Here is a 24,219-nt window from a genome sequence, read left to right as displayed (position 1 = left end):
TTTTTTAACTTTTCCGGAGAGGGCTGGAATTCCCTGACCGGCCACTACTCCATCACGTGACTCCTCCAGCTTTGGAACATTGATGTTAGCTCATTCTTGGATTAAAAACCCAGAGGCTGAGTTTGTCCATCTGAATATACTTCCTGCACCTATTCTAGTCCAAAATACAAAGTGTCTTGAAATTAACCACGTGACACAGGATGGGATATCTATGAGTCTGTGATGTTTGGGAAAGCCCCTGTATATTAGAATCAAAAGTATTGAAGCAGCTCTTTTCCTGATTTCCCTCAGTCATCAAGGGTAGCACGGTTACCGTAGCGGTTCATGCAGTGCTCTTACAGTGCCAACGTTTGGGGCCGGGGTTCATATTTCGCGCTGTCTGCAAGGAGCTTGTATGTTCTTCCCATGTCTGTGTGGGTTTTCTATGTGTCCTGCGGTTTCCTCTAAACGTACAGGGCATGTAGGTTAATTGGGTATAGTTGGGCGGCTCGGGCTCGTGGGCCGAAAGGGCCTGTTACCATGCCGTATTTCAAAATTTTAAGATCCTGAGTCACGTGAAGAAGAGAACAGTCACACTGAGTCCACACCGACCATCATTCGCCCATGTACACTGACCCTACATTAATACTTTTCTTCATTTTTTTTCCCCATAACAACATTTCTACGATGACTCTCTGACTATACTTCAATCATCAGTAGTAGTACTCCATGGAGTTGGACTCCATGCTCACTGGTTAAATTATGAAGTGAAATTACATTCAATTGGTTTCCTCTGGAGTTTCATGGGCTACAATGTGATTTGAGTGAAGTACTTGAAGACATTGAGGAGAATTGATTGCTTGGATTGTGCTAGTCCATTTCCACTGGTTGGTGAGCATTTTCTAATAACCAGGCAGTAAGGAAAGTTATGCAGATATGCTGGGAAATTGCTAATTTTCGATCCTTGATTTGGCAAGTACATGGAGTCAGCTCCTAGAGAGCTGTAATTTCATTGAACAGAGGAACTGGAGACCACATACAACCACCACCCACCCTTCCCATTAATTGACTCTATAACACCCACTGCCTTGGAAATGCAACCAACACATTAAAATACTCACCCTGCCCTGGCCACACTTTCTTCAACCCCTCTCACCAGGAAGAAGATTCATGAGTGTGAGATTACGCACCACCATATTTAAGGACGGTTTCTTTCCCACCATTATCAGGTACTTGAATGTCAGAATAGTAAAATATAATGTTGTCTTTGCTCCATAACCTCTGATCTCTCTCTTTGTAATTCTGCACTTCTTTACTATGTCTTACTTGTTGTACTATGAATGAGATGTCTAACAGGCCTGCTTGCAAAATAACCTCTGTCACTGCACCTTGATACATGTGACAATAAATTTGAGTTTGATTTGGGATTCCTGGGCCCTATTCAGCTATCAGCATTTTCAATTCTTCCACATTGTTTACTTAAAATTTTGTATTTTGTTTTTAGGTTTAAACCTATGCAAAAATTGGATGGTGTAGGAGACAATATGGCTGGAAATGGACAGCATGCAACCCCAGCAACACCAGAACAATCAGTAGCTGCACAGAGCCAACTTCACCAGCAGTTTCTGGGTCAGTCTGTTGTTCTCCTTCAGGAAGTTGCAATGGGAACTAATCCTCTGTAGGTTACATGTAGCTTCAGTTTAAAACTATATGTTGAACTGAATGCAGTGTTTCTAATATCATACAAAGCATTTCCTGACTTTGTGTTTCTCTCATTGATAAAGTGGAAAGCTGTTCCACATTTTCCTCAGTACTTAGCAACAATTAATTGCATTAAATTGACACCTTGGATAAAATAAAGCACTTAACAGGAAAATTAAGAAACAACATCTTGATCTTGAGTTGGGACATCATGTTAGCATTGGTTAGACCGTAGTATTGTGTATAGTTCCAGTCATGTCAATGCAGAAGGAATAAGGTAGCAATAAAATAGAGAAGAGATTCATCAGGATGTTTCTTGGAATGGATGGCTGTAGGTAATGGAGAGATTGGATAGGCTGGGTTTATTCTTTCTTGAACCTGGGCTGAAATTTACAATATCATGAGGGGCATAAGATAGGAGAGTGAGTGTCCTCATCCCAGGACAGTGGTGTCCAAACCTAATGGGTGAAATAGAATGGGATTAGTGTTGATGATAGGTGCAAACCTGTCCAAAGCTCATTTTGAGAGACATGTCAGATAGTTGGCATAGTATGGAATAACATCAGGGCTTGAGATGGAATTTGTTGAGGGGAACAGACAGAGTGGTTCCAGCTCTTTTGATACTTAGATTAAATAAATTTCTGTTTCTCCTGTACTAGATGTTCAACAAGCAGACAAATGTAAGAAAACTGGATATTTGTTTTCTGTTGACATGGTAGGAACTAGAACAGTACAGCACAGGAACAGGCCCTTCGATCAATGATGTCTTCCCTGAACATGATGCACAAACTAAAACTTTCCTGCCGTATCCCTCTAATCCCTGCCTATTTTTATATCTATCTAGAAGCTTCTTCAATATTATTATAGGATCTGTTTCCACCACTACTTTAGGCAGCTTATTCCAGGCACTTGCCACTCTCTGTTTAAAAAATTACCCTATCCAGCCTGTAGGGTCATAATTTTATAAACTTCGATCAGTCTCCAACCCTCCAGAGAAAACAACCCATTTGCCCACACTCTCCCCATAACTCTAATCCAGGTAGCATCCTGTAAATCTCTTCTGTCCCCTTTCCAAAGCCTCTGCATCCTTCCTGTATTGGGTTGCGGACAGTCCCTGACCATTGCGATCGTGCCATTATCCGTTTTATTTCAGGTTTCCAACATTGACAGTTCTTTGCTATTGGAAAAGAAGCTTGGTGTTATCTTTGCATCCCAATTAATCATGGACAAGAGAGCAATTTTGAAAAATCAGAGCAGACCTGCAGAGCCTTAAGTTCCCAGAGACCTTCCAGCCTGAGAGAAGAATGGCTAAACCAGTTTTGCACCATTTCCAAGGCTACATCCATGGACTACAGGGGCCAGACCTGAAGGCCAGGCTAGAGAGGAATGGCTTGGTGAGATATATCACTGGGTTTAATAAAGACAAGGGGATCAAAGGTGGAGGAGAGTGAGTGGCAACAGATTATCAAGCTGAAATGAGAACGTATGGTTAGACAGCTGGGAGTTTTAAAAGCACAGACAGAAGTAAATTAAGGTTTTATTCTAGAAGCAGGAAGTGGGGTAGGAGGGTGGCTGCAGAGTGGAATGAGGAAAGGATCAGACTTGCATTTTCATGCAGTGAAAGAGCACAGAAATGGGTCCTTATGGCCAGCCCTGATGCATGTCCATGCTAATCTTATTTGCCTTTATTAAGCCTATAACACTCTTAAGTCATACCTATCTCAGTACCAGATTGTAATTTTATCTGCATTTACCACCCTTTCTGGCTGCTCATTCCAGATAACCTTCGCCCTTGGTGAGAAAATCCTACCCCTCAGATCTCCTTTATATTTCTACCCTCTTACCTTAAATGTACCCTCAAAGTCTAGACACCACTGCCCTGGTAAGAGGACATTGACTATCTTCTTGTGACCCCATGTTTCTGTCAATCTTGATTAAAATCACTTTTCAGCCTTCTAAGTTCCAGTGAGAATAAACCCAGCCTATCAATTCTCTCTTTGTACATAGAGTCCTCCACTTCAAATAACATTCTGATCATTGCTAATTTATCCTTCCTGTATTGTCATGACTAGAACAATGATCCAAGTGCAGTCCATGATGGCAACATGATGTTCCAACTCTTAGATTAAGATTCTTTTTTAAAAAAAAAGATTTATTGATCAAAATAAATCATACAATCCAAGTCAAAATACAAATTGATACATAATATATATCCCCTATAATCCCCCACCCCTCCCAATGCCCCTCTAAGCTACCCCAAAAGAAAAAAAGAAAAGAATAGAAGATAGAAAAAGCAATCAACTCCTATAACAATCATCAACTATTGCCATGGTTTGGTGCAACCCCACCAACCGTGGGGGAAAAAAACTATTACAAATTCTAGATTAAGATTTTTTATTGTCATCTACTAATACATAAAATTTAATACCCAGGATTCGTCAACCTTTGCCTGCTGTAAAGCCACAAACAGTCGCCATGAGCATTGCCCGGTGCCCCCAACAATAAGTGAAAGAGAAGCAAAAGAGAGTCCATTCAGAGACAGTGTCTGCAGATTTGCCTCCTGTGCTCCCATACTCTCTGCAGCCACACGGCCTCTTGTTTGATCCGTTGGCGAACACAAGCTCCCAGTTCCAAACCTCTGAAATGATCAGGAAGCTTACGTGCCTGAGGCCTCTTCAGGAGCCTGTTTGCCCTTGGCACCTCCTTGAATCCTGGTCTACATTCCTAGTTCCCACAAGCCTGTCTCCAGCAGCCTATGTGGGTCCTTCAGTTGCTGAGCCCCTTGCTGGTCACTTCCCTGTAGGGTCATCTCCCAGGCTTCCCTTACACATTAAGTTATACCCATTAGTATTTGACATTTCCATCTTGGAAAAAAGATGCTTTCTTCTTTTTCCTGATCATATCTTCAATATTCTTTCTTCAGCTAAGTTCCCTAAACTTACAATCTCTGCTTCTTATCCTTACAGAAAAACATTTATTCTGTAATTAGGAAGAATTTGTAAAGCCATGAGAGAGGGAAGGTTTAGGGATTCCTGTGAAAATGATTTGGGTGGGATTAAAACAGGTAGAGAATGAGGTCCAGAACCAGAGTAGGATGGAATGAAATGGAGAATTGAGGTGAGCAAGAGGTGAAAGGTGTTCAAACTTGATGAGATGCACACCAGCATCCCAGGAATAAGCAAATAGACAAGGTTGGTGGAAGTAAAAATATTGCTTGTCTAGGCAAGGAGTGCCAGCATACATGTCGTCATGGATACTCATATGGGCCCCATTTATGTTTGTCTCGTCATTGGACGATCCAAGTTTCAAACCTACACAGGCAAGGCTTCTCAACTCTTCCTTCGCTACATTGACTACTACATTGGTGCTGCCTCCTGCACCCTCATTGAGCTTATCCACCTGGCCCTCTAACTTCCACCTGGCCCTCAAATTTGCTAGATCCATCTCTCTCTCGCTTTCTCTATCTCAAGAGACAGACTATCTACTGATGCTTTTTACAAATATTCTGACTTCCACAGTTAACTGGTCAACATCTCCTCCCACCCAGTATCTTGTAAGGATGTAAATCCATTCTCCCAGTTCCTCCAATTCTCCTGTATCTGTTCTCTGTCTTTCCATCTAGGACACCCAAGATGTCCTCCTGTAAATCTACTGGTGTCAATACAGCCCTCACTCCCATCTCCTCTGTCTCACACACATCTGCCCTCACCTCTCCCCCAACATAATAGGGATAAGGTTTCCCTCATCCTCACCTACTACCTCACCAGCCTCCACATCTAACATATTATTCTCCACAATTTCTGTCACTTCCAAAGGGATCCTCCATCAGGCACATCTTCCCATCCCCTTTGCGCTCTCAGCAGGATCGCTCCTTCTGTGACTCCCTTGTCCTCCCATCCCTTCTCTGTCATCATCCTCTGTCACTTATCCCTGTAAGAGCTACACCTGTACCTTTACCTCCTCCCTTATCTTGGATCATTGGGTCCCAAACAGCCTTTCCAATTGAAGCAACACTTCACCCGTGAATTTAATGCCAGTGCTCCCTGTACGGCCTCGTCTATGGGGCGTCTGGATGCAGACTGTGCGATCCCTTTATTGAGCACCTGTGCTCTGTCCTCTGCAACAGCAAGGATCTCCCAGTGGCCGATCATGTCAATTCCACTTTCCACTGCCATACTGACATGCCTGCCTAATGGCTTACTGTAGTGCCAAGTTGAGGCCATCTGCAGATTGGAGGAACAACACCGTATATTTTGTCTTGGTGGTCACCAACCAGATGATTTCAAAATCAACCTCCAATTTCCAGTTACCTCTGATGAAAACTCAGTGACTGTGAAGAGAGTTAAAGACAAAAGAGAAAAATATAATGGAGAAAGTATAAACATATTGGGCTTGTGTTAACAGACAAGTGATCACGGAGAACTGAAGTTACATGGGACTGTTCATTCAAAATTTACTCTTGTGTCTGTGTGACTGTTCCTCCCATTAGATATGTGTCGTGCACTACCAGACTTCATTGATGCAGAAATTGGAGATTCTCCTTTGCCAGAGAATATCACAGTGAATGAAGTGAAGACATTGCAGCTTTTGTACAGGGAGCATTGCGAGGTGAGGTGTTCCAAAAGATGGTAGAGTATGGTGGAGATGAAGAGTTCAATTGAATATCACATTATGTGGCCATTTGACAATCAGTGCAGAAGCTGATTGTTGTGTGCTTATGTTGAAGTATGCTTACTTGCTTTCAATGTGTTCAGGTAAATCATATTCATTTATTTTGAAGTATTCTTGCATTCTTATATTATGTCACGTGGTGATCAATGACGATGTAATACTTGAATAAATAATATTGCTTAACTTAAATCAGCATCACTAGATCTGAAAACATTTTTCCCTCCCAATATCAGACTCCTGAACGAACTCCAGAATAGTAAAATTACATTGCCGTGCCTCTGTACCAACTGATCTGCCTCAGTAACTCTGCCTTTTGCACTTTTGTATTGTGACTCATTTATGCCATGAATATGATGCCGAACTGATCTGCCTGTATCATATGACTGACAAGAAACTTGAATTTGGAATCTCGACTCTAAACTTAGAGTTTGATATTTGATTTTGTTATGTTGTTTGCCAGTATAAAAAAGGAATTTAAACATTTCATTTTTTACTTCAAAGGGTGTCTCAAATCATTTGAAATCAAGTATTCCAGAACAAAGTACTTTTTGAGATGAGTCAAAATAGGTCAGTGGGAGGACTGGGGTCTGGGTCAGTGGGAGGACTGGGGTCTGGGTCACTGGGAGGACTGGGGTCTGGGTCAGTGGGAGGACTGGGGTCTGGGTCGATGGGAGAACTGGGGTCTGGGTCACTGGGAGCTCAGAGGTCTGGGTCACTGGGAGCTCAGGGGTCTGGGTCGGTGGGAGCTCAGGGGTCTAGGTCGATGGGAGCTCAGGGGTCTGGGTCACTGGGAGCTCAGGGGTCTAGGTCGATGGGAGCTCAGGGGTCTGGGTCACTGGGAGCTCAGAGGTCTGGGTCACTGGGAGCTCAGAGGTCTGGGTCACTGGGAGCTCAGGGGTCTGGGTCACTGGGAGCTCAGGGGTCTGGGTCACTGGGAGCTCAGAGGTCTGGGTCACTGGGAGCTCAGGGGTCTGGGTCACTGGGAGCTCAGGGGTCTGGGTCACTGGGAGCTCAGGGGTCTGGGTCACTGGGAGCTCAGGGGTCTGGGTCGGTGGAAGCTCAGGGGTCTGGGTCGGTGGGAGCTCAGGGGTCTGGGTCAGTGGGAGGACTGGGGTCTAGGTCGATGGGAGCTCAGGGGTCTGGGTCACTGGGAGCTCAGAGGTCTGGGTCACTGGGAGCTCAGGGGTCTGGGTCACTGGGAGCTCAGGGGTCTGGGTCACTGGGAGCTCAGGGGTCTGGGTCGGTGGAAGCTCAGGGGTCTGGGTCGGTGGGAGCTCAGGGGTCTGGGTCACTGGGAGCTCAAAGGTCTGGGTCGGTGGGAGCTCAGGGGTCTAGGTCGATGGGAGCTCAGGGGTCTGGGTCACTGGGAGCTCAGGGGTCTGGGTCGGTGGGAGCTCAGGGGTCTGGGTCACTGGGAGCTCAGGGGTCTGGGTCACTGGGAGCTCAAAGGTCTGGGTCGGTGGGAGCTCAGGGGTCTGGGTCGGAGGGAGCTCAGGGCTCTGGGTCGGTGGGAGCTCAGGGATCTGGGTCGGTGGGAGCTCAGGGGTCTGGGTTGGTGGGAGCTCAGGGGTCTGGGTCGGTGGGAGCTCAGGGGTCTGGGCCGGTGGGAGCTCAGGGGTCTGGGCCGGTGGGAGCGGGGTTTGGGTCAGTGGTGGTGGGGGGGGTTGGGTAGGCATCTGGGTCAGTGAGACCAGGATCTGGGTCAGTGGGACCGGGGACTGAGTCATTTGATGGATACAGGAAGTTGAGTAGATTGCCCTGAAGGTTAAGGGATCAGAAGGTCAAGGGATCAGAAGGTCAGAGAAAGATGTGATGGTAAGATTTGGGACTTTAGGGAACAAGTTTTGATGCCTGGGCCTTGGATGTTTGGGAGTATTCTTGGAATTGAATGGGAATTGTTCTGTGGAGTGGTGACTATGGAAAGTGAGTAGTTCTGGCCCAGAATAAGGGTTCACGAAGAATGTAGGACACCACAGGACCTGCCTGATAGAAATGCTAATGCACTATAATTGCCTCTTTGTCTCTAGAGTTCCTTATTGGTCATGATGAGTTCATGATATTGAGTCATACTGCACCGAACAGGATCTACAGGCCTTCTTGTCCATGCTGGCTGAGTTGGCATTTTAAAGTAGTCCCAATTGCATAGATTTAGTTGATATTCTGCTAAACCCTGATTAGGTAGATCTTTTACTTTGATAGATCTGCAGAGAACTCTCAATTTTTATGCAGTTCAGGATCTCAGTTCTGGGTAGTTGTGATTTTCCACTGTCCTTGATCCTTGAATTGTACTATAGAGCCAACATCCTCAGTTGTTTAAGGGAGATGCGTGACAAATATTTCATACAGAGGGTGGAGCTGGCTGTCAGGGGTTGTGGTGGAGGCATTGAAGAAGCTTCTAGATAGACACATGAATATGAGGGTGATGGAGGAATATGTATCAGCTGCAAGAGGCAGTGTTTTAGTTTGATTTGGGTATCATGTTTGCCACAGATACAATGGCTGATGGATACTTACCTGCGCTCTACTGCTCTATGTTGTTCAACTGGCATATTTTGTTGTGTTTGCATTGCTTGAATATTTTTTGAGTGTTTTAATGTGATAACTGACAACCATTGAGTCTGCTGACAGGCCTTACTGCCTGTGAAGGCCAAGGGCACTCTGAGAGCTTTTGCACAGGGCCTGATAAGTGCGGTCCAAGGACAGATAGCCTACTCATTCAACAGTTCAGCAGAAGGTTGGTCAAATATATAGATCATGAAAATGACCGTAAATGTATTAAAGTCCATAAAAATCTTAACCTTGAGGTTATAGCTAGGAGCAGAATGCATCTGCTTAATTTGCAGTGTGGCGTGTCTCAAGATTCTAGTTCGGATGCAGGACAAGGACTGTTGGTGACACTTGATTTTAATGAACTGGCTGCTCTTATATGGACAGGCAGACCCTGGCCACCATGTGACCGATGGGCGTAGCCTGTGCCCCTTCAGGCTTTGATTGGTGGGATTGGCCCATTTTGCTGTAGCATCGTTGATGGGTGTGGCTTTGCCACCCTGGCTGCCGATTGGCCCTTTTGCGATCCGTCACCGGTGATTGGCTGGCAGATCCCGTTTTGCAGTGGCCTATGGGAATGGGCCACTGACACCTCGTGCAGCCCACTCGATTGCTGTATTTGGACAGCGTCATTTGTGTCGGCCTGTGGCAATGGCCGCAGGCTGCTATAGTAGTTGATGTCCCTATTATCTATTTTAAAATATCTGTGATTTTTTTTTAATGTTGAAAGATAGATTAGAAATTCTCTGTGTACAAAATGTAAATTCTTTCAATCCAAATGGGTTCATCCTCCCAGTGAATTTGATCTTCCTCTAGTAAGCCAGGTGTGTGATAGGATTTGGCTGTAGGGTCCTGCACAGGGCTTCCGTTCTAGTAGTGTTAAGCAGCTCGTGAGAAATCACGGAATTTGTAGACCAAGGTGTCTTCAGATCAGCAACTGGAGGTTGTTTTAATTCAGGGCCAGCTCCTTCACTTTTCCAAAGTCAAAGCAAAGTTTCTATGTTTATCACAATTTAATCTCGTGTTATTTGTACTGTACGTATAATATGGAAGCATTAGTATCAGAATCAAACTTCATATTTAAAATGTTGTTTGTTTTATTTGGCACAAATTTTATCACCACCCAAGGTCCTTCCAGTGTTTAGCAGTGTGGATGTTTTAAAAAACCTGTCTGTGCCTATATCCTGGTTTCTAGAAATAATGCTGTTGATTTTCTCAAAGGGGAATTTGATTGTTTATTTTTTTGCCACATAACCAATAAATGGCTTCTCTTTCAGGCAATGCTGGATGTTGTAATAAATCTTCAGTTTCACTACATTGAAAAGCTTTGGCAAACCTTTTGGCATTCAGCTCCCTCGTCAAATGACGGTGCTTCAGTCAGGTAAGGAAATGACAAACCTCTCACAATACATCCATCATGGATCTCCTCTGTTCCATTTGAATTTATGTTCCTATCAAAGGTTCAGATCCTTGCTTATTAGTGCAGTAACCTAACCATTACCCTACCATTTCCAGGATCTCCTGGCCTGCTTCTGTTCTGGGGCCTTGGATGCACAAATGAATTTTTAATGTGACATCAAAGTTAACATTTTACCTGTTAGCCGCCTGTGAGTTTATTCATGTCATATGCACAAAGGAACAGGAGAAAATTTTGGAAATGGCATACCACATTTACAAATGACAGCATATGCCACACAAACTTGTGGAAGCATTTCCTGTGAATATTGCATGAAATAGTTAATCTGGACTTGCAGCAGAATTTTAAAGTTCAAAGTTCAGATTTATTGTCAGAGTACGTACATGCAACCTTGAGATAATTGTTCCTGTGGGTCAGGCAGAATTTCTACTTACTGACCGGCCTTCTTCACAATAGCATACATGTTGGGTCCAGGAAAGGTCCTCTGAGATGGTGACTCCTAGGAATTTAAATTTGCTCACCCTCTCCACTTTTGACTTCCCCCAGTGATCATTGGATCTTATACCCCTGATTTTTTTTTCCTTCCAAAAATCCACAGTCAGCTCCTTGGTTTTGGTGACATTGAGTGTGAGGTTGTTGCTGTACCATTCAGCCAAGTTTTCACCTCCCTACTGTATGCTGACTCATTGCCCCTTTTTATGCAACTCACTACTGTGTTACAGTTGTGTCAAGGGATACCATATTAAGGGATAAGTCCAGCAACAATGGATGGTTCCGTCTGTCTGCATTGGTCGTGAAATGCTTTATGTTTCTCATTACACAGTGAAGGGGAGAGTGCGGCTGTTTTCCCCAAAGATAAACTCATCAGCCTCTGTAAGTTTGAGCCTATCATTAAGTGGATGCGAAATTGTGATCACGTGCTGTACCAGGCACTGGTGGAAATCCTTATTCCTGATGTTCTGCGGCCTGTTCCTAGTAAGTAGTTTGTAATGATCGTTCATTCTAAAAGCACTTCTGCATTAAAATCCTTGTCCAAAGAATTCTTGCTCTTCAGATGGGTGTCCACAGAGACATTTAGAATTGTAAAATTGTTATGCAAAGGCGGCTGGAATTATGAAGAGATTGGATAGACTCAGATGGGACTTTTCTCCCTGGAGCATCGGAGGCTCAGAGGTGACCTTACATAAAATGATGAGATGCATAGATATAGTAAATTGGCATGGACTATTTCCCAGGGTAGGAAAAAACTAGAGGCCATAGAATTAAGGAGAGAGTAGAAAGATTTAAAGGGACTTGAGAGGGTGGTGAGTATTTGGAATGAGTTGCTAGAGGAAGTGGGGACAATTTTGTTTCAAAAGACATTGGATGGGTCATGGATAGGAAAGGCTGAACACAGGTAAATAGGTCTAGTTTGGTTGCCATGGACAAATTGGACCTTATCTTGTTCTGTCAAAACCTGTTTTAAAAAAAAAAGATTATTATTACTCAGGTGTTCTCACCCAGATAGCTTGGCCCAGCTTGTTTCCCCTGAACTGCCTGTAGAGAAACCGAAAAACATGTTGTCAAGGAAGCAGGGAGCATTTCACGAATTTCTCCCATCTTTGGCAATTATTCCAACATTTCCTATTTTATGCTGGCATAATTGAAGTCCCCAAAATATTAGTTTGTTCTTGAACAGTTCTGCATTTTATTTGCGGGTTCTCTTCTCTCTTTATTTGCGGGTTCTCTTCTCTCTTTATTTGCGGGTTCTCTTCTCTCTTTATTTGCGGGTTCTCTTCTCTCTTTATTTGCGGGTTCTCTTCTCTCTTTATTTGCGGGTTCTCTTCTCTCTTTATTTGCGGGTTCTCTTCTCTTTATTTGTGAGTTTCTCTCCCCCATTCCCACACACTCTCCTTCTCCCTTCTGTGACAGAATATGTTCCCCATCCCAATCTCCAAGACTCTAGTTCCACTTTGCTTACTAAACTCAAACTAAATGGTTTCTGCCTTTGATCTCTCAAAAAAGTCTTCACTCTCCAATGCAGCAATATATTTTTTTGGAGTGTTCTACATCCTTTCGTAGATTGCTTCTGTGAATACAGGGTTGAGTATCATTTTCACATGTGATTGTTCTCTTTTGTAGTAAAGAGAACACCTTCTTTATCCCAATATGATTATAAATCTTTATTAATTTTACTTAACCATGTAAGTTTCATTGCATACTCCCATTCTGAAGCACTTAATATTTAGTTCATCTTTTTTCCAGCTGTTTCTCAGGACTTCCCTGAACTTTTTGTAAATTTTCTGTTCATCCTCTCTTCAATCATTCATGGTATGATTTTTTGGCAGAGTTCTTACCTCCTATCAAATAATTCTTGACCAAAATAAATTCACTTTTGAATATGTCCCATTCCACTGGTTTTGAGTCATCTAGCAATTTGCACACATTATCATGAGCTGTCTGCCTAACTGCATGGAACTTAAGCAAATGCCATAATGAACCAATCATCCAGCATGCTCCTGACTTTGGTGATATTAGTCTCTCAGACTTTTCAGAGAATCCAAATTATTTTTATTAATACCTCCAGAGTTTAATATAATATAGTGTTATAGTACATTTTCCAGTGAACTCAGTAAATTTTCAGCATATAGGAACCAGGAAATATGCAGTTCCAGTGTTTTAGTCAGGCTGAACAACTGGGGCCCCATTGAATTTTAAGGGGGTTGCATTTACAGAGCTGCCACTGAATTTCAGGGGAAGAAGAAACCAGGGCCTGCCTCGGTGAGTGTCCAAGGAATGCAGGAACAAGGCTGTCCAGAAGGAATGTGATGTGTCAGCATCAAACCTAATGGCATTAACATTTATTTTTCTCCTTTTAGGTAACTCCCATCCCCATCTGGTTCCCATCTCTTCTTTACCTACTCCTGTACTTACTTCACTCTCTCTCTTAATATTTCTGAGCCCCCCCCCCCCACTGCTCGCCACCTCTCACACCTGGTTCCTTTCCCCAGCTTCTTTAACCCCTTATATGTGTGATTTCACTTTTTTACCTCATTCTGGATAAAGGGTCCAGACCCAAAACATTAACTCACACATGTCAAACTCTGGCCCGCGATATAATTATATTTGGCCCGCGATATAATTTAAAAAATGTATTAGAGGTGGCCCGCTGGCCGCCGCGCCAGTATAGTGCATGCACAGTAATACAACAAATCCCAGAATGCATTGGCGTCAGCCCACTAATCGTCCCCACCTCCTCTGTTTACGTTGCAGGGTCTCACCGTGGACTCTGGTTTTGGGGCCTGGCCAGTGTCAGGGGAAGCCAAGGCCGCTTCCCAGCGCCCGGAACCAGAGGCCTCGGGCCTGACCTCGCCAGGACCGTTGCCCACTCCCCCTCCCTGCCGCAGGCCGACCCGCGACTCAGGATGACGGGGCCGCTGATCCCCCGAGATGCCATCCTGCAGTGAGAGCTGATGCCCCTTGCACTGTCGTGTCCCCCCGCCCGCCCCCCCACCGCAGCGCGTCCTGGCCGGTGTCAGGGGAAGCCAAGGCCGCTTCCCAGCGCCCGGAACCGGAGGCCTTGGGCCTGACCTTGCCAGGACCGTTGCCCACTTCCCCCTCCCTGCCGTAGGCCGACCCGCGACTCACGGTGACGGGGCCGCTGATCCGCCGAGATGCCGCCCTGCAGCGAGAGCCAATGCCCCCGCACTGTCGTTGTCCAACCCGATCGCCCGCAAACCCCGCCCTCCCGCACACAGGCCTGAGTAAGTATTATGAATTTTAATCTCAGGATAAAACGATCTTCCAATAGTTTCATGTCACAGTGATAAATATATTCCTGGTTAAAAATGGTCCTGCACCTGGATACAAGCTCATTAGGCATAAAACTTGAAAAGTGTGTAAATCAAAGGATATATGTACCAATGGAAAAAGTGCATGGCAAATAACCCTGCTAGAGTTCATGCCCACAATCAGTCACCCATTTGATTGTTTCAGGAATCATGTTATTCTCCCACATTCTCAATAGCCCTCAGATTTTACTATTCAACAGCACACTAGCAACATTTGACAAATCCTCTATAGAGAAATATTATTTATTGAATATTTTATTTCTCATTTGTTAATGCTTCTTCTGGAAAGAGTTTCACCAAAACTATTATTAAACATTTATTTTAATAAGAAAAAGTTTAACATTACATATGTTGAAAGAAGAGAAAACATGCAGATGTTGTTGAAAATTTTCAATAAATATTTAGTTCGGCCCTCGACTTAGTCCAAGTTTTTAATTTTGGCTCTCCGTGAATTTGAGTTTGACACCCCTGCATTAACTGGTCATTTCTACCCCTGGCTGCTACCTGATGCCAAGTTCCCTCCAGCAATTCTTTGTTGCTCAAGATTCTAGTGTCTGCAACTTTTTTGTTTCTCTAAGTCTGTTAACTGGCTGCTTCTTCTTTATTCCTGTACCCAATGTGCTCGTTGTTATGCTGATCATGGGACATTGTTACAGAAACCTGTCCTCTACAGACTGAAGAGGTTCACTACCTTCTGGACATGAATGATCCCTGACGTAGATAAAAGTTACTCTTCCACCAAGACAATTCAGCCTTCGCAACATGCTGTTGATTTCTATTTTTTAAACATTGTTCTACTTCACTCGAAGGGGCAAATGCACTTTTCAAAGTAGAGTCTTAAATCTTTTTGTCTTTGGCATTAATTAATGCCATTAATTCTTGGTATTTCCGTAGGTGCTTTGACTCAAGCTATTCGGAACTTTGCCAAAAGTTTGGAGGGATGGCTGATGAGTGCGATGAGTGGTTTTCCTCAGCAGATGGTCCGAACGAAGGTGAATCATTGTGACTGTGTTTAATCCAATACTGTTGCCCCTTAAACTGTTCTTAAATGTTCACTGTTGGAGTTTAATTGGGGGTGGGGGGGTTAATCCACATTCAAATTTTCAATTCTTCTAGGCTTTTTTAGGATTTTATTTTGAATATATTTAAATGGAAATTAATTCAGAAAAATTTGCATTTAAGTCAAACCAAAGCAGGGCTTACACAGTAAATGGTAGGCCAAACTGAGAGACCAAGAGGAATACAGGTATATTGTTCCTTCAAAGTGGTGACACTTCTTTGCCAGGATGGCAAAGAAGGTGTTTGGCATCCATTCCTTCATTGATGAGAACATTGACCACAAAATTTGGGACGTTATATTACAGTTGCACGATGTTGGTTAGGCCACATTTAGAGTATTGTGTGCAATTCTGGTCATCCTGCTATAAGAAGGATGACATTAAGCTGAAAAATGCAAAAGATTAATGAGGATGATTCCAGGACTGGAACGCTTTAATTTTAAGGCTGGGACTTTTTTTCCCCGGGAGCAGAAGAGGCTGCGGTATAGCTATCTATAAAGTCATGAAAGACATGAATAATGTTTTTCCAGTGATAAGGTGAGTCTAGAACTAATGTACATCATTTTAAAGAGGTAAGTCTAGAACTAATGCACATCGATTTAAAGAGGTGAGTCTAGAACTAATGTACATCGATTTAAAGAGGTGAGTCTAGAACTAATGAACATCAATTTAAAGAGGTGAGTCTAGAACTAATGTACATCGATTTAAAGAGGTGAGTCTAGAACTAAGGCACATCGATTTAAAGAGGTGAGTCTAGAACTAAGGTACATCGGTTTAAAGAGGCGAGTCTAGAACTAAGGTACATTGATTTAAAGAGGTGAGTCTAGAACTAAGGTACATCGATTTAAAGAGGTGAGTCTAGAAGTAAGGTACATCGATTTAAAGAGGTGAGTCTAGAAGTAAGGTACATCGATTTAAAGAGGTGAGTCTAGAAGTAAGGTACATCGATATAAAGAGGTGAGTCTAGAAGTAAGGTACATCGATTTAAAGAGGTGAGTCTAGAAGTAAGGTACATCGATTTAAAGAGGTGAGTCTAGAACTAAGGTACATCGATTTAAAGAGGTGAGTCGAGAACTAAGGTACATCGATTTAAAGAGGCGAGTCTAGAACTAATGTACATCGATCTAAAGAGGTGAGTGTAGAACTAATGCACATCGATTTAAAGAGGTGAGTGTAGAACTAATGCACATCGATTTAAAGAGGTGAGTCTAGAACTAATGCACATCGATTTAAAGAGGTGAGTCTAGAACTAATGTACATCGATTTAAAGAGATGAGTCTAGAACTAATGTACATCGATTTAAAGAGGTGAGTCTAGAACTAATGTACATCGATTTAAAGAGATGAGTCTAGAACTAATGTACATCTATTTAAAAAGGTGAGTTTAGAACTAATGTACATCGATTTAAAGATCAAAGGGAAAAATTTAAAAGAGATCTGAGGGGTAACTTTTTCACACTGAGGGTGGTGGGTGTATGGAATGCCAGAGGAAGTATTGTAGGAAAGACAGATGAGCTTAGAGTGCGCAGGAAGGGCTGGACTGGCGGTTCAATGTTCCGGACTTCTGTTGTTTCAGATGTGATAGAGTGTGGGTGGTGGGGCATGAAAGGAGGCGGGGGGGTGGCATTGCTAGTCAAGGAAAATGTCTCAGCTGTGCTCAGGCAGGACAGACCAGAGGGCTCGTCTGCTGAGGCTATATGGGTGGAGCTGAGGAATGGGAAAGGTATGACCACACATGGGATTGTATTATAGACCACCCAATAGTCAGTGAAAATTGGAGCAGCAAATCTATAGCAGGATAGCAAACGGCTGCAGGAAACAAAGTTATGATGGTAGGTGACTTTAATTTCCACATTGACTGGGACTCCAATAAGGTATGAGGGTCCTCGGTCTGGCCCTCGGTTAAGATTTTAAATTGGAGAAAAGACAATTCTGAGGAAATGAGAAAGAATCCAGAATGTGTCGACTGGGATAAGTTGTTTTTTTGGAAAGGATGTTTTGTGGGGCAGCACAGTTAGCGCAATGCTGTTGCAGCTCCAGCAATTGGGACTGAGGTTTGAATCCCGCGTTGTCTATAAGGAGTTTTTGAGTTCTCCCCGTGTCTGAATGAGTCATCCCAGGAAGCTCTGTTTTCCTCCTACCCTTTAAAACATATCGGGGGGCTGTAGGTCAATTTGGTGTAATTGGGCGGCACAGGAACATGGGCCAAAAGAGCCTGTTACTGTGCTATATTTCTAAATTAAAAAAAAGATTTGTTAGGAAAGTGGAAGACCTTTAAAGGTGAAATTTTGAGAGTACAGAGTTTGTATGTTGCTGTTAGGATTGAAGGGAAAGTAAACCGGCTTAGGGAGCCTTGGTTTTCAACAGATAATGGGGATCTGATTCAGAAGAAGAGACAGGTGTAGAGCATGTATAGGCAACATGGAGCAAATGAGGTACTTGGGGAGTTTTAAAAAAATTCAAGAAAAAAATCAGGAAGGCTAAAAGAGGTTGATTTGGCAAACAATGTGAAGGAAAATCCTAAGGGTTTCTACAGGTATATTAAGAACAAAAGGATAGCAAAAAGACACCTCAACAGACAAGGCATTCAAACAGTTTTGCTCATTTGGGCTCCATTGGACCACAGATCTACATTACTGACAGAAGCCGTAGTCATACTGCCTCCAGTGAGCTGAGAACTCCCATATATTAAGCACTCCCATCACTTCTCCTTGTTGGGCAGTGATTTTGTTTATTTAGAACTATTTTCTATCCAGTCGAGATGTTAGTACTGAGATGCAACTTTAGTATGCCTTTGTTGACTGCTCTGTTTTGTTTTGCAGGTGGGAGTAGTTAGTGCCTTTGCCCAAACATTGCGCAGGTACACATCCCTGAACCACCTTGCACAAGCTGCTCGAGCTGTTCTGCAGAATACATCGCAGATCAACCAGATGCTCAGTGACCTTAACCGTGTGGACTTTGCCAACGTGCAGGTGAGTTCAACTGAGTGGATTATTTTCACCATATGTTTGTATTTTCTGTCTCCGGTCCTCATCTCCAACCACAAGTCCAAATAGTCCTGGATTCCCTAAAAATGAGGCAGCTTGTCCAGCTGCCATTATCAGCAGTTCTTCCGCTGCTCTGCTGCCATTTTTACCTGAGCCCTCGTGCTGATCTGTACCTTCTCTCCCACCATCTTGCTTGAAATCCACCACTTGCTCCCTCAATCTCAGGCCATCATGCTTTTTCCTCTTCTATCTTGTGCTTCTTTACAGGGCAAAGATGGATGAACTTTTGTGTGTATATTTGTGTATACTGTATACCAAAACCTGGAAACATGAATATTGATGGTTTAGTTCCTTCTACTCGTATCATGTTGATTAAAGCAGCATACCTTTCAAAGCTCTTTCCTTCACAAATGCCTTGCTTGGCATGTCCTATCTCAATGTCTTTTTCACCATAGCTCCCCTCTTTGGGTCTTGTCCATGTTCATAGCTCTGCATTCATTGTTTGAATTCTTTCAGTTGGTATTTTCAAATTGCTAAAAGCCACCTGTCCAAAATCATAACTATTATTCCCTAGTGTCCTCCTTAACCTCTGCAGATTTTGAAGTTGGGAGCTGAATTTGCTTCTCGTTGTCCAGTTTGCATTTTGCTATTGTCCTGAGGATTTATTATTCATACACTTCTTCTCTTCCTATTATACTTGCTACCCAGTTAATCATCCAATTACAATGGCAGCTTCCCAGAGTGTGCAAATAATCCCAAAGCTACCTTTTCTGAAACAAACCAATCAGATGCTGGAAGCTTTCAGTAAATGGGCAGCAGAGCTAGCATCGTGGTAAGCACAACACCATTAAAGTGCCAGCGATCGGGACTGGGGTTTGAATCCCGTGGAGTTTGTGCGTTCTCTCTGTGTCTATGTGGGCTTTCCCCAGGGGCTCTGGTTTCCTCCCATTGCTTGAGGTTAATGGGGTGTAAATTTGGCAACACAGACTCATGGGCTGAAATGGCCTGTTACCGAGCTGTATGTCTAAATTTAAAAAAAAATACAATTTAAAAAAAAATTTAAAAATCTGTGGAGATAGAAAAACACACAAACACATGAAAACAGAAGCATACCCACCGACCCCACAAGTCCATCCTGCTATTCTACACTGGCCTCATCTTCTCTCCTTTGTCAGTTCCTCGATCTTTCAAATATTTATCTATCTTCACCATAAGTATATCCAACAATCCAGCCTCAAGCAGCCTTGAAGCAGAGAATTGATTAAATGAGGAGGTTTACAGATGACGCAAAGGTTTGGGAGATGTGAACAGTGGGCTATCAAAGGATATGGCAGGGTGGAGAGCAGTTACAAATATGGGCAAAGAAATGGCAGATGGAGTTTAATCTGGACAAGTGTGAGGTGTTGCACTTAAGGGAGGTCAAAGACAAGTGCACAATCATGGCAGGACTCTTAACATCATTGATGTGGTCCCTGAAGGAGAGCCCACAAGTAGATAGGGTGGTAAGGAAGGCATATGGTGGTGCTTCTCTTCATTGGGCAGGGCATTGAGTACAAGTGTCTAGAAGTTGCGTTACAGCTCTATGAAACTGGCTAGGCCGCACTTGGAATACTGTGTGCCGATCTGGTCGCCCCATTACAGGACGGATGTGGAGGCTTTGGAAAGGTGACAGAAGAAAGTTGTACAGGTGTGTCCCATTTTATGAATACTTGCTTTACGAAAATTAACTTTCATGAAGAAACCTGTGTTTCCTTTTACAAAAGGATCTGAATGGGTTTTTGCTTTTTGAAAATGGCCTCCAATAGTAGTGAATGGGTCTTCACTTTAGATTCAACTTTGTTGTGATTGTGCAAAGCCAATGCAATGCTATTAACACCTAACCACAAATACCAAGAATAGTGCTATTTACAAGTAACTGTCAATAAAAGCAATTGCTCCACCAAACGAAAGGTTTCATAAGAACACTCTAGATTCGTAAAGTGGGGTCTACCTGCACACTCAGTTGGAGTGTATGAGCTACATAATGAGTGGTTAGATACATTTGGGTTGTTTACTCTGGAACATTGGATCCTGATGGAAAACTAATAAAATTATGAGAGGCATTGATAGGGTAGACGGTCAGAATCATTCCCAGGTCAAAAATGTTGCATTCTAGAGGACAAGCATTTAGGATGAGAGGAGGAAAGTTTAAAGGGGGTGTGTGGAGCAGGTTTTTTTTTAAAAACAGTTGTAGGTGTCTGGAGTGGGCTGCCAGGGGTATTTTTTTTTAAACATCCATTTGCCCTCTATGAAAGTCTTTTAAATGTCTCTTGTACCAACCTCCAGCCCCATCCCTATAAAAGCATTCCAGGCACCCACCTCTCATCCTACATCACTCCAAAGAGAAAAGCCCAACAACAACAACAGACACTGGAGGAACTCAGCTGGTCTTTTCAGCAGCTATAGAAGACAAAGATATATTGCTGACGTTTCAGATCTGAGCCCTTCTTCACGGAACAATCAGAAAAGGTACAAGCAGGATATATCAGAAAGTCTCAGAATTCAAACAATTGTGGGGAATCCAGACCAACAAAAGGTGTTAATTGGATATGATAAAGGACTAGGACATTTCCCTCCACCACCACCAACTTGGCACTCACCCACATATCCTCCATTACCCGCACATCTGCCTTGGCCCCCTCCGCCTCCACACACAAGGACAGGATTCTCCTTGTCCTCACCTACCACCCCACCAGCCTCCGCATCCAACACATCCTCTCCTCCCCTCTCTGCCTTCCGCAGGGATCGCCCCCTCCATGACTCCCTTGTTCACTCCTCCCTCCCTACCATTCATCCCCTGTGACCGCAGGAGATGCTCCATTTGTGCCCATATCTCCTCCCTCAGCACTATTCAGGGCCCCCAAACAGTCCTTCCAAGTGAAGCAACACTTCACTTGAGAATCTGCTCCCGCTGTTGACTCCTCTTCATCGGAGAGACTGGACACCAACTGGGAGATCTTTTTGTTGAGCACGTCGACTCTGTCTGCCGCAATAGCATGGATCTCCCAATGGCCACCCATTTCAATTCCCCATTCCATTCCCTTGTTGACATGTCTGTCCATGGTCTCATGCACTGCCAGACTGAGACCACCTGTAAATTGAAGGAGCAACACCTCATCTTCTGATTGGGCACCTTCCACCTGAATAGGATTAATATCAACTTCTCTGGCTTTTGTTAAACCCCTTCCCTCTTCTTCCCCCGTTGTCTCTGCTTTTCCCATCTCCTTTTTCACAGACATGATAAATTCACCTAGCCCCTTATCATATCCAATTAACATCTTTTGTTGCTCTGGATTCCTCCCCATTGTTTGAATTCTGAGACTTTCTGCCTTTTCCGATTTTTCATTGAAGAAGGGCTCAGGCTTGAATCGTTTGAAAGATATCTTTGTCTCCTATGGATGCTAAAAAGACTGACTGAGTTCCTCCAGAATTTCGGTGTTTTTGTCACTGTTGGATGTGCTTGTCAGAGGCAAGAGGTCTTTTGAATACTCAAATAACCCACAGCTGCCTAAGTGAATAGTTATGCACCAGTTGTAAGCTTCTACATGTGACAGAGGCAAGCACTCTTTCAATCCAGGTAATATCACACACATCCTTTCCAACTGCTCCTTGATAGTTGCTATATGGGAATGATGTAGCGGTGATGTTGTGTTCAATGTTCATATGTGTGTGTTGAATGTCTGCCAAGCTGCCTGTCTCCCCTCTGGTGAGCCTTGCCGCACTAACATTGGCTGTGCATTATCTCTACTGTTAAGGACACTCCCCTTGGGAATAACTGTATATGCACCTATTGTCTTTCATTATTGTACCATGAGTTTCTGCTAATAAAAGCCATGATTATTGTTTGACCACAATGTCGTTGTCTACTTCATCAACTGGCACTTCAATGTGCATGTGAAGATGTGTGTAGATGTATGACCCAGATGTGGTGGTGTGTCCTTGACATGCTGTGCTGGATTGTGAAGGAAGTGGATTAACATTACATTGCCTTTGATTGGGTATCCATTGACTACATGTGACACATGTGTAATGTGGTTAAACAGGAAAGTCTGCACTCACTGGGAATGTAGTGCAAGACGTGTAATCGGCATTTGTTTCCACCTGGATCGCTGAGTCTTCCTACTGATGACAGTACTTGTATCTGGGCTCTCTTGAATTTAGATACTATCCTTACAGTTAAAGGCACCTGTACCATTGAGTGAAGATGTCTTAAAATGCAATGAAAGCACACTTGGCGGATCAGGGACCTGCTCGGCTTCTGTGGGTCTTGGAGTGTGCCTGCCCCAGCACCCTCATCCAAAGGCATCAGTTTGTTCTTGTGTCCTTGTGTTGTGTGCATGTGCCTTTAAGGACTGCCTTCGAGGTCACAATTGGGTAGTTGAGTGCTGGTAGCTGCCAGCAGTTCAAAGGAAGCTTCTCAAGTTCAAATTTATTATTATCTGTACTTATACAACCTGACAAAAAAGCGTTTGCCCAGACCACAGTGTACACAGTACACGATAATCACATATATATTTATTTTAAATAATATCTTTATGTATATAAATATATTGGGAGGGTTTACTCAGTTACTGTTCATCTGTCTCACAGCTTGTGAGGGAAGAAGCTGTTTTCCAGCCTTGCAGTCCTGATATTGATGCTCCTGTACCTCCTTCCTGATGATAGAGAGTCGAAGATTCTGTGTGCTGGATGGAAAGGATTTTCCATAATTCCTTTTTAAGTAATGCTACCAGTAAATGTCGTCAGTTGAGGAAAGGGACCCCAGTGATCTTTTAAACATAACCTGTTGGTAAATGAATGAACCAAAGATAACTTATTTAATCTGCACAGTTGGCAAATGGAACCTTTCTAGGACTTTTGAAAATGAGTAGAATAGAATCTTAGTTTTATGTGGAACTAATGAATGCTCAATGTGGTTTGGGTTTGTTACAGGAGCAAGCCTCGTGGGTATGTCAGTGTGAGGAGGGGATGGTGCAGCGGCTGGAACAAGATTTTAAGATGACTCTGCAGCAACAAAGCTCCCTGGATGAATGGGCATCCTGGCTTGACAATGTTGTAAATCAGGTGCTGAATCCACATCAAGGCAGCCCCGGGTTTCCCAAGGCTGCCCGCCAGTTTCTGCTAAAGTGGTCCTTCTACAGGTTTGTCACTATCTCGGACCAACGATTAACCCTTCTGGCTTGTTATGCCGAGCTGGTCCTCTGAGGAGGGTGAAGAGCAGGAGAAAGAGCTCGGCAATGAAGTATGCAAAGACTGCAGCTGAGTTAGATGCAAAATATCGATATCAGCTATCAGGATATGAATGGCAGGGCTCTGGAGAATGTTGTAGAGTGCATGTGCAGTTCCCTGAAAGTGGCAACATATTGACTCCAGAACCAGGGTTGCCGTGTTACAGCTTTACAAGGCATTGGTGAGATCAAACTTGGGAGTACTGAGTGCAGTTCTGGTCCCCATACAGGAGGGATTTGATTAAGTTAGAGATAGTGCAGAAAGGATTCACAAGGATGGTGGGACTAGAGGGCGAGAGTTGTAGGGAGAGATAGAACAGGCTGGCACTGTCTTCCCTGAAGTGAAGGAGGCTGAGGGATGATGGAATGAGCAGACAGAAGAAGTGGTAGAGATTGGGTATAATTATAATGTTTAAAAGGTATTTGTACAGGAACATGGGTGGGAAAGGTTTAGAGGAATGTGGGGTAACCACATCTGTAATGATGAGGTATGATTAGTAAGTTTGCAGATGACCTAAGGATCAGTGGTGTAATTAATGACTAGAAGAGAAGTCTAGGGAACAAAGATCTTGGTGAAAAAGAACAAAAATCCCTAGAGATGTAGCACTGGTAGGCCAGATAGTTCAGGAAACATACAGGACACTTGGCTTCACCTGGAGCATGGAGAATGAGATTTGACAATTATCGGACCACATTTGGAGTGAGGTGTGCAGTTCTGGTCATCACCTTCTAGGCACTAGGGAGATGGAGCAGCATGTGGTCT

General features: G+C 43.5%; 1 protein-coding gene across 10 annotated transcripts in view; it reads left to right on the top strand.

Moving 5' to 3' along the window:
* Nucleotides 1-24,219, top strand: part of rfx2 (regulatory factor X, 2 (influences HLA class II expression)) — a 176,787-nt gene that overhangs the window by 136,247 nt on the left and 16,321 nt on the right. For 9 of the 10 annotated variants that reach the window (XM_069928415.1, XM_069928410.1, XM_069928409.1 and 6 more), the window contains 7 exons: nucleotides 1,484-1,608; nucleotides 6,170-6,288; nucleotides 10,176-10,279; nucleotides 11,139-11,290; nucleotides 15,040-15,137; nucleotides 18,025-18,174; nucleotides 23,161-23,369. In XM_069928415.1, the coding sequence (XP_069784516.1) occupies nucleotides 1,484-1,608; nucleotides 6,170-6,288; nucleotides 10,176-10,279; nucleotides 11,139-11,290; nucleotides 15,040-15,137; nucleotides 18,025-18,174; nucleotides 23,161-23,369 (957 nt within the window). The remainder of the gene's footprint in view (nucleotides 1-1,483; nucleotides 1,609-6,169; nucleotides 6,289-10,175; nucleotides 10,280-11,138; nucleotides 11,291-15,039; nucleotides 15,138-18,024; nucleotides 18,175-23,160; nucleotides 23,370-24,219) is intronic. The other variant, XM_069928414.1, reaches the window with a different exon arrangement.

The sequence above is a fragment of the Narcine bancroftii genome, chromosome 3 (assembly GCF_036971445.1).
Source record: "Narcine bancroftii isolate sNarBan1 chromosome 3, sNarBan1.hap1, whole genome shotgun sequence".
In the NCBI taxonomy this organism is placed as follows: domain Eukaryota; kingdom Metazoa; phylum Chordata; class Chondrichthyes; order Torpediniformes; family Narcinidae; genus Narcine; species Narcine bancroftii.
Note: the sequence above shows the minus strand (reverse complement) of the source record. Positions and strands in the feature narration are given on the sequence as shown.